General features: G+C 44.2%; 1 protein-coding gene across 1 annotated transcript in view; it reads right to left on the bottom strand.

The window, feature by feature from the left end:
- Positions 1 to 4,179: 4,179 nt before the first annotated feature.
- Positions 4,180 to 15,555, bottom strand: part of nrg1 (neuregulin 1) — a gene marked incomplete at both ends in the record, with an annotated part of 117,889 nt that continues 106,513 nt past the window's right edge. Inside the window, 7 exons of the mRNA XM_080529572.1 lie at positions 4,180 to 4,969; positions 6,578 to 6,748; positions 7,846 to 7,976; positions 8,343 to 8,469; positions 8,734 to 8,836; positions 10,804 to 10,827; positions 14,353 to 14,411. Of these exons, the coding sequence (XP_080385698.1) occupies positions 4,180 to 4,969; positions 6,578 to 6,748; positions 7,846 to 7,976; positions 8,343 to 8,469; positions 8,734 to 8,836; positions 10,804 to 10,827; positions 14,353 to 14,411 (1,405 nt within the window). The remainder of the gene's footprint in view (positions 4,970 to 6,577; positions 6,749 to 7,845; positions 7,977 to 8,342; positions 8,470 to 8,733; positions 8,837 to 10,803; positions 10,828 to 14,352; positions 14,412 to 15,555) is intronic.

Here is a 15,555-nt window from a genome sequence, read left to right as displayed (position 1 = left end):
CCCTTGTAGACTGGACATCTCTTCACAGCAGACGGCTCTGTCACTGGCTTCATATTATCTACAAATCCATACTTTGCAAAACACCTTTCTACCTCTCATCCCTTCTGCACCTCTCTCACCGCCCCGTCATCGTTCTAAGATCCAGTGATCTTGTCCGACTCACCATCCCCAAAGCCCGTACCGTAGTCGGGCGCAGCGCTTTCAGGTTCGCTGCAGCACACGACTGGAACACCTTACAAAACACCCTCAAACTCACCGCCCTCACCTCACTCACTGCTTTCAAACAAATCCTGCAGCGAACCATAGTCGATCAATGCACCTGTTGATCACCGTCTCTCACCCATCCCATAACCCATCACTGCCTCATTTTAAGTACCCCTGCTCCACTACCCCCGCTATCCCTCACCTCCGCTCTTCCTCACCCCTACCTCCTCCGTCTCTCTCCCCTCTCTCTGACTGTTAGTATTTTAATGCATCTGTATTTGCCAGTGTTTTATTGTTTTATTGTTTATTGTATTACTTAACCTTGTTTTATTTCTAGCTTCCCCCCCCCCCCCCCCCCCCAAAGAGCCATTGCTTTTTGGTCAGGCTGCATTTGCAAATAAGAATTTGTTCTTACATGTTTGCCTGGTTAAATAAAGGTTAAATAAAAATAAAATAAAAACTTTGGGGAAGCTAACCCCATACTGTTATTTCTCATTCTTTTTAGAAAACCAGACCACCTTTTCTGTTCTTTCCTCGTCTTTTCCCCTATACTACACTCCAGGTTAAGACTAGTGTTTAGACGGCCAAATAACAAACCCCCTAAACGGCACTAGTTTGTAACAAATGGAACACACACACAGAGCCAGGTATCAGTGGATTACATCAACAGGGAAGTATGAGAGTAATGTGGCCTGACAACCTACGCAGGGTACGGGACAGGGGATGAGGGTTGGGAGGTTGGTGGGCAGGGCGGGGCGGGGGAGAGGGATGGGAGGGTAAGACATGCCCGCACATGTAGACTGAAACCAACAGAGTGACCTGGTAACTGTTTTTGAAACAATGTGAAACTATGTCAGGGAGCTGGAACTGAAATATGGAGAGGTTAGGAGAGGTGATTCCAAAGAGATATCAGGTAATAGGTGCAGTGTCCTGGACAAAGACTAAACCACACTGTCAGTAGAATATCTCCATTATGTTCAGTCTGGAATCAGGACTCATCTCAGGGGAACTGGCTCTAGAGTTTCTTTTGACTTTTTGGGGTGAAACTCAGTGCAAAACATCGGTTTAACATTTTAATCAAAAACCAAAGTAGTCAAGGTTTTTATGGTGTATTAACAAAAATTAAAAACACCTTGGATTAGAAGCAATGGGGTAGGGTTTTAATGGGTAATCTGGGACATTGGGTAATGTAGGACACCTAAACTCCAGTGTGTTTATTTCCTGTTCTAACTAAATCTAGTCAACAGGGCTTTTACTATAGGTTTAGCATGGATGTCATATGACTGAAATTTTAAAGCAGATTTTGTTAGAACAGGAAATAAACACACTGGAGTTTAGGTGTCCCACATCACCCAATGTCCCAGAATACCTGAATTCACCCCATCTCAATCTGAGATCCATCCACACAAGATAACTGGCTACATCCCAAATGACATTATCAATTTTCAATATGTGTCGATCGACATCGTCGCTAGTCAAAAAAGAAATGACACCACCTTGTCATAAAGTATCTGTGACAACGTCAGCGACATCAGATAGTTGAGGAGATGCGCCACATCCCTTGATGACAAAAGTGTTGACTAGACATAATTTATTGTCGATCAGCAGTTGTCGGCAGTATCGGTCGACAAAGCATAAATTAACATTAAGGGTCACATACTATATACTAAATGGCGCACTATAATGTAGATAGGGTGTCATTTGAGATGTGCCTTATTTTAGATTCATGACCATACCATAATCATCACAGTGTAAGCACACTCAAAGTACTTGTGCATCATTTTCTGATTTGAATTTATTTATATTGTTGAATAACAGAGCGGTTACCAATGCGTAGAGGCGAAGAGAAGTTGGACCCCATATTGAAGACAAGGCATAAAGGGACAGAGAAAACACAATGCATACAAAAGATAAAAGTTCTAAATCTTTTCAAATATATATACCAACCAAATATATAAAACACTGATTAAAATATAGAATCTGTAATTAAAAGATAACATAAGGCCCAAAACAATAAATAAACAATAAATAAATAAATAAATATAAATACAAAAAAAAGTCTGTTGATCAATTTTCAACGGGCCATCATTATTACAACTGTAAAACGTAAGGGGCAAAAATAGGACTACATACCATAGAGTCATGCCATCTCTAGCAACAAGCAGATTGTAGTAAGATTGAAGATTGATTGTTATGAGGAAGTTACCATTCTGAAAAACACTGAATCTCAACAGTTTGGTTATGAAGCCCCCCAAAAGTGATTTTATGGTTAAGAAAATGTGTATTGTTATTTATTCTTGTGACAAATGATTGGTGACAGTCTACGGCAAGCCATGAGTTAATTCCTTTCTTTCTTTTTTGTTTTGTTTTTTGTTTTGTTTACCATGTCTCCTGTGATTCATGTCTACTGTAGCATGACCGCTTGACGTATCCTTGGGATATAACATAAATATTATATAATAAAATAGGTTAATGTTTGATGATATTACACAGATAACTTTACATACTAACACAAAAGACAGTTGAAAACAAATATGTACTGTATGAACACAAAAGAACACTTTGGATAATGTAACATTTTGTATGTGAGTTTTGAAAGGACAAAAATGTTGAACTTGACTAACATACAAAACAACCATAGCTGAACAAATGAAAAGGCTATCTACCTTATTTCAACATGGTGCTGTATTTTTGATTCCCCCACAATGCATTACTCAGGAAGCCTTGTTTGTGTTGGTTGAAAGACCAACCCCGTGAGCCATATATTCAATCATTCATTCAGTATCTCCACAGTTGTCTGCGACATTTTAATGAGCAATTCATGAGATGCAACTATATTGACAGGAAGAATCTTGATAACGGTATATTGCTTGACAAGAGATAACTGAAAAATAATTACAAATCAGACTCTTGAAGAACAAGATATCATAAATCAAAGATAGATGCAGTGGATTAATTCAACAATAGGAAACCAAATAATAGAATTCTCAAATACTCCAGTGACACCAAATCAATCTCTACTACAACCTCATTCTATTTGTATCATCTCATTGTGACATCATTTACAACCTATTTCCAGGTTTAACTGACACCAACATTTCTAAATCAACAAATTTAGATTTTTTTTCACCAACGACTGCACATTTGTATATATATATTGTGAAAGGTAAGCATAAAATACTTGTTGTTTGTATGTACCTCTCTTCATAGTTGCCATGAATGCAATATTACTGTTTTAGGTGAGGTGAAATTAGCATGCACTAGAACACAGCTTCATGAGTACTGTGGTACTGTACTGTGGTACTGTATAGATGCAGCAGTGAGGCTATCACATTGTAGGTTGTTACTGTATATGTTGTGCTGGTGGGCAGTTAGTTTTGTTTTAGTTAAGTCCAGTAGTTATGTTAACGACAGCAGGATGTCTCTGCTTGCAAATGAACATCTATTTTAACATCTAGGTCTGTTTTCCTCTCCATTGTTCTATTCTAAGTTGCTTTCTCCGCAGCTGTTGCAAAGAGACTATACCTCAGGTGTGCCAAAGCTTTTTTCAGTCAACAATAGTCAACAGGAGTCAACTACAGCAGGATGAAAGTCATGAATATATGGCCCAGATGGAGTCAGGCTGCAGTATTTCCCTTAAGCACACCAAACGGAAACGAAAGGCACCTTTGATATTTTTTTATCTCCATTGAAATACTGTGAACCATTCTGCTACATACTAGTGTATGGCACTTCTTTCCAAGACATGAACACATTTGTACACATGTTTTTTTTTTTAATGTATTTATCATTATTTATAAAAAAAGACTTTATTCACTACGTCGCTAAAATAAAAGTTTTTTATTCATTTTTAATAAACCTCCCCTCTCAAATACTTAATTTATAGAAAATAAAGGTTCAGTAGTGACTCTTTTCTTTTATCTGACATAAGTACAATATTTTTCTAAGCGATAATTCATTTTTCATTTCTCCACTTTATACAGCAATAGGATCTTGGTTGGCGATGACGCTGGACAGCCTGGTGGAGATGTCATCCTGCGGAGAGAGGAGGAGCCCTGCGTTAGTCCTGCTGCTGTCCCTGAGCGCTGCTGCCGCCGCCGCCACCGCAGAGGCCGACGCCGACGCTGTTTCCATGCCAACCACCGCCAGGGGGTTCAGCATGGTCAGGAAAGGCGTGTCCTCTCCCACACGCTCATCCTCCGCTTCACTCTCCGAGGTGCTCCGCTCCTCTGAGACCCCACCACTGACGCCACCGATGATGATGTCACTGTTGGACTCCATTTTGTGGTCCATTACAACGCCGTTGGACTTTGTTCTTTTGGCCCCGTGGCCGTTGTTGTTGTTTGTGTTGGTGGCAATGAGGTTCTGAGGGAAGTTCTGCGGGGGGGCAGAGGGCTGCTCTACATTAGTGGCAGCGGTGGTGGCGGGGGCGGGCTCGTACTCCTGCGTGGTCTCGTAGTCGTCGTCCTCCACTATCCTCAGGGGGGAGGGTGGGGGGGAGGGGGAGGGGGCGTCTAGGCCCTGGTTGTAGTGGGCCGAGTTCCTCTTACTGTTGCTGTGCGGATCCTGGTGGCGCGCCTGCTTGTGGTCGCGAGGACGTGGCGGGGTGGAAAACAGCAGGGGGCGCTCTTCCTCACCCGAGGGGCTGACGGCCACAGAGGGGACGGAGGTGGCCAGGCTGGACAGGGGGGCTGAGGTCTCTGAGGGGGGGGACCCCGGGGTGACAGGAGCCAGACGGGTGGGGGTTGTCATGGCTGACACGTACCTGACAGCGACAACACAGAACACACACATCGGTTAACCAGGATCACTAGTAACTATGGCTCTACTAGTCTCTAGAGATACCGATAGTTTATCATAAAATAGATTGTAGTGGGACTAGAACAGAATGATTGTACTGGGACTAGAGGACTATAACCATACAGAGATTGTAGTGGGACTAGAGGACTATAACCATAAAGAGACTGTACTGGGACTAGAACAGATACTGTAATGGGACTAGAGGACTAGAATCATACAGAGATTGTAGTGGGACTAGAAACATACAGAGATTATAGTGGTACTAGAACCATACAGAGATTGTAGTGGGATTAGAACCATACAGAGATTGTAGTGGGATTAGAACCATACAGAGATTGTAGTTGGATTAGAACCATACAGAGATTGTAGTTGGACTAGAACCATACAGAGATTGTAGTGGGACTGGAACAACAGCCGTACATTTTGTTCAAACGATGGATGTGTGTTGAGCTCCACATCGCTCAAGCTTCAAATGACACGCCACATTAGAAAAGAAACATTAACACAAATCTGAATCTTTCACTTTGTACATGGCTTGTGTTTTTGCAGATGCTAAAGAGCAGTTTCTCTGGCTGGCTGCCCCAGCTAGTCATTAGACTGACGAGCACAGATGGGACTTCTCTCAGGCTGTGTGAACTCTGACCTGCAGGCTCAGAGACAGGTGTGATACCTGCTGTTGGTACCTGTGGACCTGTCCAGCAGCTGATTCAGGCTAGCTACGTACACCTTCACACCTGCTACATGCTGGTCTGCCTGCCTGTCTGCCTGCCTGCCTGCCTGCCTGCCTGCCTGCCTGCCTGCCTGCCTGCCTGCCTGCCTGCCTGTCTGCCTGTAGACTGCCTGTAGACTGCCTGCCTGTAGACTGCCTGCCTGTCTGTCTGCCTGTAGACTGCCTGCCTGTCTGTCTGCCTGTAGACTGCCTGCCTGCCTGTAGACTGCCTGCCTGTCTGTCTGCCTGTAGACTGCCTGTCTGTCTGCCTGCAGACTGCCTGCCTGTCTGTCTGCCTGTAGACTGCCTGTCTGCCTGTAGACTGCCTGCCTGTCAGCCTGTAACCTCAGACTAGACTAGCTACACGCTGGGACTTGTGAAGCAGTAGAACAATGACTGGTGACGTCCTCGTCCATGTCTTGGCTCAAGAGGCAGCCTAAATATAGGACAACACTGTGAATATCTCCTTGGTGACCGACTGTCTAATGCTTGATAAACCAATGTATTCCTATAAAGAGAAAAGATACATGGCGACGCATATGCCATAAATCCTGGGCTGTGATATTGATAAAAGTGACATGGTGTGTTGACTCTGTGGAACAGATGAATGATGAATGCCTCTAATGGTTCTAAATGTAAACGTTTTTTAAATGGACACTCCTAAATCTGAGACTGGTCATTTAGGAAAGTCAGGCTGACAGAGTCATTTATCACGTAATGACACTTCCATTGCATCACTAGACTGGACTAGATGGGGTTGTTTGTGTGTGTGTGTGTGTATATTCGACACAAATTGTTTGTCTTTGTGCATATCTGTGTAGTCTGTATGTCGGTATGTGTTTTGTGTGTGTGTGTGTGTCCTACCTCTCGCTGTAGGGCGAGTCCTTGTAGGAGTCGGGCGTGTCTCTGTGGTGCTTCTGGTGGCCAGTCACGTCCCAGGCCCAGCCTGTTCCGTTGAGACGGCCCCTCTGGCTGGGCGCGGCGTGGCGGCTCTCGCCGTCGGAGAGGACGCTGTCGCTGCGGCCGTTACTCCAGCTGACGGGACAGAGGAGGGGGACAGGGTCGTTACTCAATGGGCCAAGACTGTTCAGCACCTCTCTAGACAGACAAGTGATAATTACTTAATTCATTTCTGTAGACTGACTGAGACAGGATTCACTCCTCTAAACCGCCTTATAGATGGAGGGTTGAGAGAGAGGAAGGGGGGGAGAGAGAAGAGAGAGAGACAGAGGAAGAGAAATGTAGATTGGAGGAGAAGTGAGACCGCAGGATTAAACCATTACAGAGCAGCAAGTGCTAATGTGTCTTGACAGATCTAACATGCTGGAACAGAACAGAAGACGTTATATAACAGTGCTTTCTTTTAGAGACATGCGCTCCAGCATCACCTCAAGCCCAGCCGCGGCTCAGCCCTGTCTAAAAGTGGTGGACTGGGTCTAGTGGAGGTAGAAATTGGAGGATGGGCTCATTGTAATGGAATTAGGAATGGTATCAAACACTGATACCTCATTCTTTATTTCATTCCATTCATTACAATGAGACTGTCTTCTGATTTCTAAGTTATTTAATTTTTTTCTGAGTGGGGTCCTACTCATATTTTTATTTTTGTATTGACAGATATAGTAGAGATTTAGACAGGAAGGATGGGTGAGAGAAAGGAGGGATGACATGCAGGATATGTCCCCGGCCGGAATCGAACCGGGGACCCTGCGGTTACATGGTCAACGCTTATCCCGCTACGCCACCTAAGCGCCCCCCTGTCTTCTGATTTCTACCTCCACTAGCCTCCCCTGTCGTAGACTTTCCAAAAGTGGATAAAACGCTTTATCAGTATCAGCTAAGCAGAGTATCATCTACAGTGCAGTATTGACTACCTTTGGCTAGAGCTCTCAACCATACACTAGCTGTGATTGATTACTTTTGGCTGGAAGTGAAAAAGCAAAGCTCTCATTTCAGCTCTAGAATTGGCTACTTTTGACTGGAGGAGAAAGCGCTTTCTTTCATCAAGGATCTATGGTTGACTACCCTTGGCTGGAGGTGAAAGCACTGTGTCATTTACTGTACGCTCTGTGATTGACTACCTTTGGCTGGATTGTGAAAAGCTGCGTCAGATAGGACCTGGGATAGATTACCTTTGGCTGGAGGTGTGGGTGGCGGTGGTGGATGCGTGCGTTGATGATGTGTACTGGCTCGTGGAGAAGGAGGTCTCTGTTTCCTTCTCTAGAACATGCTGAGCAGGCATTGCACTTTTATTCACATATTGCTGGAAACAAGAAGAACAGGGAATCAATCAGCAATAATGACACAGTACAGCAAGAGACACTTGGTTTCATTGTGCAGAATAATGACACTTTATGGGGACTCAGATTAGGCCTGGACTAAATCCCGCTGTCAATGGATTTAGTTACACATTCTCAATTGAAGACTGTTTTTAATCTAGGACGTGGCATACTCAAATTCAGGAAACTGTGCTGAAAGCTGTTAAAACTATTGGAAAGTTAGTGCAAGTAATATATGTAGTAATATATATATAGTAATTATATGCTTTGTTCTCATTCCATGCATTACAATGAGCCTGTCCTCCACCAGCCTCCTCTGGGATACGTACAGCAGTGCTCCAGGTACTCACATTGACAAGCTGAACATTCTCCAGGGGGGGGTTGGGAAGGTGGGGTCCGTTAGCCATACTGGCCATGTTATTCCTCTCCTGCCTGAGAGACTGCCTCAGACGATCATGGAGCTTTTTCCTTTGCTTCCTGTTTATTATACACAGACAACACCCTTCATTGGCTGACCTGTCATTTTAGTCAATCAACAATCAGACAGACCATCATGTACCCAATTAGATTTCATCTTAGATTGACATCTGATGTTGTGATTGACGACAATAAATATTCAAGTCTTTTCTAATCGGATAGAAATGTTCAAAATATCTCATTAAGTACAGTTTACTGATTTATAGATAGATAGAATAGATATAGATTTGAGGGTTTAGGGGAGAAATGTGATGTTTGAATTACTTTGTTTTGCAGTAGGCAACCACACACATGATTCCAACCACAAGGAGGGCAATGCAGATCCCTGCTATTGTTAATACGCGTTTCTGATAGAGCTCCTCTGCTTCTGGAAGAGAGCACAACGCATTCTTAAAACTCCACCACATGCAACCACACCTACACACTACTGGCACACGCAGGCACGCACACGCACACACGCACACACGCACACACACACACACACACACACACACACACACACACACACACGTCTGCATCCAACACAGACAAACACAGTTGGTTACGCTTAATTTTCAGTCTGCTGTATTTACCTAAAATAAACATAGATTATATATTACATGGTCAAATTGGAATATGTCTTTTTGGTTTAATTTTCGGAGGATTTATTAAAGGAAGCACTATAATGGCACCAGTTATTTATAATTCTATGAAGTAAGTACACCAAAAGTACAGATCATTAACAAATAATTTCAGTAAGCAGACATCAGGTAAATAGGAGCTGAGTCTGTAGAATAGAGCGTCACCAATGTGTTTGAGATGAAAGGTTATATACATCGACAGAGACAAACAGACCATAATGATGGTATTAGTTAGATTATTGGTTTTTATGGAGAACAGGAGGGTAATCTAATAGGGCATTGATCTGAGATCTGAGGGGGCAGCTGTGCTGAGGAGGGGGGGGGGTAAAGTAAGGCTAGTGTTAGCTCAAGGACTCAGGAACCATGACTATGCACAATGACAGAATGATACATTCTGTCTGCAGTGCATCCATAACCAGGCCTCGTGTTACTGTATTAATACACATGTTTTTTATGACATTGGCATTCATCATCACAGTTAAAATCAATCCCACATAACAATGTTAATGTTCTAATATTGCAAACTGAGCAGCATCGTTTGTTCACAGGGCCTAGCGCTTGGAATTATAGCACTAGAGAACCTAAAGGGTTGTTTAGATGATGATAATGATGCAAAAATGGTTTAAGAGTAGTAAGCTTATCTGTGTGTCTAGTCTAGAGACTGCTTCAGTGGAGGCCGGTGGTGGCAGAAATCAGAGGACGGGGCCCATGGTAATGCATGGAATGGTATCAAACCATTCAGATGCATAAAATGAGCCCGTCCTCCGATTTCCACCTCCACTGTTATGCTTATAGCCTTTAAAGATCAACTGTTAGCCCAAGTTCAGGGCATAAAGGGAAGTGCATGATTGTATCGTTTTTAAACAGTTGGGCTGTTTGTCCAAATGTCAGGTACCCTGTGAACAAACAATGCTACAATACAATACGTATTTTAAATGAAAACAATCACTTGTCAATTGTTGGCGTGAGTTAGCGTCATCCATCATTTAAAATATATGATACACAACACATTGGCACCACTCTGACAGACAGGGAAGGATGATGAAATGATGTCACAAGAGGAAGAGGAGGCACATACAAACACACAAATACATGGTAGAGGAGGTTATAGAAAGACAGGAAGAACAAGATGAGATGAGGATGGGCGGGGGGGCGTAGGGGCGGGGGGTTGTCAGTGTATCTGTCTGGACATGCTAAACACAGGTAGAAACAGAGGGAGGGAGGGATGGAGGGAGGAGGGAGATGCACAGGTAGAGGTAGAGGCAAAGCAAGAAACTGAAGGGATGTGAACATACAGCATAACCACACTATACTAGACTCTAATGTCTATTGAATGTGCGGATGAGATACAAAAGACAGTAACTCTGATTTTTGTCTACATTTGATGTGGTTTATTACTCTAATATCAGGACCTGATCTTGGATCTGTGTTTGGGACTGTACATGTGGTCTGCAAAACATGAATAAATTAAGGTGTGTGCAATAAAATGAACAGAATGAACTTAACATGTGCATAGTGTGATTTATTTGTGTGTTATGACTGTCATAAAGATGTTATTCATATGTTATTATTGTGTAACAAATGTGTTTCTAAGAGTTATAGCTGTATGATCCCTTTGTTAGCAGGGGGGAACTTGCTGGAGACAAGGTTTAGGGGGCGGGGCTCAAGCATCTAGTCCTACAACTGCAAACTAGGAGGAGAGAACGATCCATACCCATAAATTCAATCCCAAGATGTTCTGACAGTGCAGAAAGGTGGCAAAAAGAAAGAAAACAGTATTTTTCACATGAGGTGTTAAATTCACAGCTACAGTTTCTCACAAAATGGCTGCTAAGAGATTCTAAAAGGCTAGAACATGGAATGTGGAAAAACACAGTGGTGCTTACGCATATCTTAACGACTATTTCGACAAGTAGTATAGGACAATTCTACAGGAAACATTTTAGTATGACTACAATCTTATAGATGAAACAGCTTGTGTGAACAGAATGTAACATTTTCAATCATTTCATCTCTATTGGGGTCTAACAAGTCACTTACTAAAACTAGGATGACTTTACCACAACCATGGCAGTGATCACATGACCTAAACCGAATGCATGAGTTTGTTATAAATGCATTAAAGAAGTATCCATCCGCGAGGAACTACTGCGCGGGACGTTCTCAATGCAGTGGCATGCGCATGCTAACATCACTGAGCTTGCATTCTAAACTGTCATATCATGACAGACCACACTACATAGTCAACATTAGGAAGGATTAGGGCACTGGGTACTGTACTCACTAGTACTCACTACGTTAAGTCTTCTACACCTTCCCAGGAAGCATGCTGTGAGAATCATGCAGGTTTCCATTCACAAACACACAGTCACTAATGCAGACCATCTACAAAGGCAATGTTTCTGTCATACCAAAGTCTCATTTCTCATAACTCGGATCAACAGCCATGCCTGTTAAATATGTTTAGAGAGTAAAAGCAAAAGAAAGAGAAAGAAAATATTTAAAATACTGTAGATATAGCATGTCATATTCTTGTGACTAACATTAAGAACTTAATTCACTAACTGCCAAAGAATTCTGGAACACTCACCACCTAGAGTGTTTTATTGGCTGCTAAATGATATGCATCTTTGGTGAATAAAGTCACCCTTAGCACTCTAGGATGTTGACAATTAGGCAACTTTATTCAGCCTCTGCACCAAATTAGTTAGCGCTGTATGTGCCAGAAGGGATAGAAGTAGAACCCCTGACTGATGTTGCTGTGCCTTTGGCAAGTTCTAATACTGTAACGACAAGGGAAAGATTAACTTCTTAATCTGTTGATATTTACAAATCTCCTCCAATAGCACCGCAGGTTACTGCCATCCACTGGATGTCCTCTGATTCATACTGACATGTCCTGTTCTTCATAATAAATACTACGACAACCATCAACACCGTGGTGGTGTGTGTGAATGTGAGGGATGTCCTGTCCTGTCATGTTTGCTCTGTCGGTTCTGTCCCACTAAGTAACAAATTGGCCGGACCTGTCAGTGAGTCTGTTGGCACCGTCCACAGCCCTGTAATAGAACTGGCCCTGGGGAAACTGCTCTGAGCAGAACCTCTGCTAGTACCCTCTTCTAGCCTGGTCAAACATGTGATTACATTGAGTCAGAGGTTGCTTGTCCTATTTCAGTCCTGTAATTGGTCCTGTAATTGATGTGTAGGCTACGGTACTGTGTGGTAATGGTAACCTACAGATTTGTCTCTAGTCAGCATTGCACTGCAAGCTTCAATTCTAATCTCTGTTTTCTAGGCCAGGTTCAGTCACTGATCAGGTTGTTGACCAATACCAAATTCCTTGGTTGAACGGCGATCACAAGGTGTGGCCGCTGAGTTTCGCAGCGTCAGCAACTTTCCCTTCATTCCAGGGTCATATAAAGCTGTCACACTGGCAGGTATCAAAGGGCTGGGAGGAGAAACAGCACTCAGCTGGGCCATAAAGGAGATGTTTGATAAGAGGCATGGGAACTCTACTCTCGAAAATAAACATGACTCCCCAATGAATCCTTGGCACTTGACCTCTAGGGGGCGCTGTAGATCTGAGAGGATTGGACCGGTAGGCAACACATTCCTCACACACACTCCTATCCTAACGCTTTCAGATCTCCACCAGTGCCTAAGGGTTCATTTGGGATTCAGGGCCTAACTTCCAATTCAGGGCGCAAAATGTATCCCTCCATTTTGACAACGTGTCCCTAGCAGTTCAGAGTGGGGTCACTGCGGCTGTAAATACACACGTCTATAAGTAACTGTGTCTCTTCTCCCTATTTCATGTATCAAACTAAGAGGATCTCAACCCTAACATGCGTGTGCTGCCCTTGATGGGACCCTGACCTCCAGTAGCCCTTGTTGTTGTTGTTGTCAGCTGGGGGGGTAAATAAAGTCCCTCTCAGCTCTCTGTAGCGCTGCGCCTGTTCTGCTGAGGCTGCTGTCTGAGCGCCTGTCCCCTACGCCGACCTCCGCAACCTAACCTCCCTCCCTCCCTCCCTCCCTCCGCCAACCCTCAACAATCCCCGGCTGTGCTACCAACAGGAGAGAGAGACATTAGAGTATTAATAACTACACCCACCACGCCCCCCCCCTACGCTGCAGTATCAGTATCTGCTGTAGCGTGGCGTGGCTGGCAGGGTGCCATCTCTGCAGCTCCGTGAGTCTGGTTCAGGGACATGGGACGTCTCTGGCCCGATAAAAGGAGTGAAGACTTGGAGAGAGAGTAGATGAGAGGGGCTGATAGTAAGGACCGACTACAGAGCTCCTGTAATGAGCCTCCCGAAACACTGACAAATGTTTCCTCTTTCCTCCACGCTGTAATTATGTCACAATGGCCGTGGCCTCTCCTTCCCTCTGTTCCACTCCAGTGTGGTTGTTTGGCTGTTGTTGTCAGGTGAGTGGACTGAGATTGTGTGCGTGTATGTGTGTGTGGGTCTACAGAGGGGTGTGTGTGTGTGTGTGTGTGTGTGTGTGTGAGTCATGGTGGTAAAGTGCACTGAGTGGGGCCCAGGCCTGGGCGGCAGTGATTGATCTCTCTCTCTGGGTTTCTCTCTGACTTCAAAGGAGAGGTGGTTTAACAAGGTCTGTTCATCTTTTTACTGTCTCTCTATAATCCTGGATGACCTGACCTCACGGAGCACAACTGTTATTGACCTTCAGGACAAATACACTGGTGTTAAAGATAAACCCACAGCTTTAGCTGCTTCTTTCTCCATCTCCCCAGTCAGAACCTGGGAGTATCCCTACTGAGCGTTTAGGGCTCTAGAATGAACCTAGTCTCCATTGAAAAGAGTGATTTAGTCCAGGACTTAATCTGTGTCCAGGACACTGGCCCCTTGTGTTGCAGACTAGACTGTCCACAACCTCCTATCTGAAGTGTTGCGTACACAGTAGGCTATAGACTTTGATGGACGATATCAACATTTCTACATGAACCTGCGATACTACCTTAACACACCTGCTGTCTCCATGAGTATTCTACCACTGCTTCAAACTGCTTAACATTCAACTCAACAAAACAAGGCAAAAACCCTTGACATGCGAGGAGGAGTAGGTATGGGACACAAACAACAACATAGTTTAAAAAAACAAACAAAAACATAAACCAAAACATAAACAAAACAAAAGCCCTCATCTGACTAGACTCTGAGAGGAGAACGAAGCAACAGGAAGTAGCGTTGATTGAGCATGCTCCAATCCAAGCACAGACAGGAAGAGGAAATAGACGTACTGTAAAAGCTGGCCATTACGTAGTTTTGGCAGCGATCACCAGTAAATTCATTGGGGCACCTGAGAGGGAAACAAAAGAGTCACAGACAGAAGAGAGAAGAGAAAAGAGAGAGAGAGAGAGAGAGAGATAGAGAGAGATAGAGAGACAAGAGAGAGAGAGTAGTGAGATTACACCAGAGTTTCTCCGAGACCTATGCGTATCCCTGGTGTTGTCAGAGCAACCCCCCAGAGGTCCAGTATGTCTCACAAATATGATGTCATGTTCATGTTTGTGAAAACATACGACCAGAAGAACAAGTCCCAATCATTGTCCCAACACTTTAGAATGTTCATGCATTCAGAACGGAGATCAAACAGATTAGAATTAGAACGTCTGTGACACCATGCAGGGAAGATCGACCTCGGTCTGATCAATTTGTGTGTGTGTGTGCCCGCCCATTTGTAATTTGGAAGGCCTCTCTCTACCACACACACTCACGCACCTGTCCACAATGAATCATGGGGACGGAAGGCTAGTGTGTTTGGCACGGGGAGAGAGAGACAATGATTGGAACATGGGGAGAAGAGGAGGATGAAACACCAGAGAAGACGCGTGGGCTCGGGGTTCAGATGAATGCACATACGTTTGGGGTTCATGACTCGCACAGGCACAGTGACTTGACATCGGTTCCCTGTGTAGCCCGACGAACACCTGGGGAGGGGAGGGGAGGGGAGGGGGGGGCAGAGAGGGGGTGAGACACACAGCACTGACACAGATGTAACATAGAACACACACTCTCTCTCTCACGCATACACACACACGCACACACACACACACACACACACACACACGCACATACACAAATGAATGAATGGGGTCTTAAGTGATGACAACTTTTCCAACCAAGCACTTCCATGGACTTACCTGCTGTTCATCAACATGATCAGAATCACAGTACATTAGTTACAGCTACAGACACACAGTACAGCCTTAGACATTGAACCTCTGTCATCCACCTCTATTAGTGGAACGTTGTGTGATGAAAGTACCCAGTGAATTATGAGCTGAGCCAACCAGTGTGTGTGTGTGTGTGTGTGTGTGTGTGTGTGTGTGTGTGTGTGTGCACAGAGGAGGTGGCTGGAAGACATGGGTGGCAGCAGTGGCACCAGGCAGTGTGTGTGTGTGTGTGTGTGTGTGTGTGTGTGTGTGTGTGTGTGTGTGTGT

Source organism: Nansenia antarctica, assembly GCF_963989245.1.
Source record: "Nansenia antarctica genome assembly, chromosome: 4".
NCBI lineage: Eukaryota > Metazoa > Chordata > Actinopteri > Argentiniformes > Microstomatidae > Nansenia > Nansenia antarctica.
Note: the sequence above shows the minus strand (reverse complement) of the source record. Positions and strands in the feature narration are given on the sequence as shown.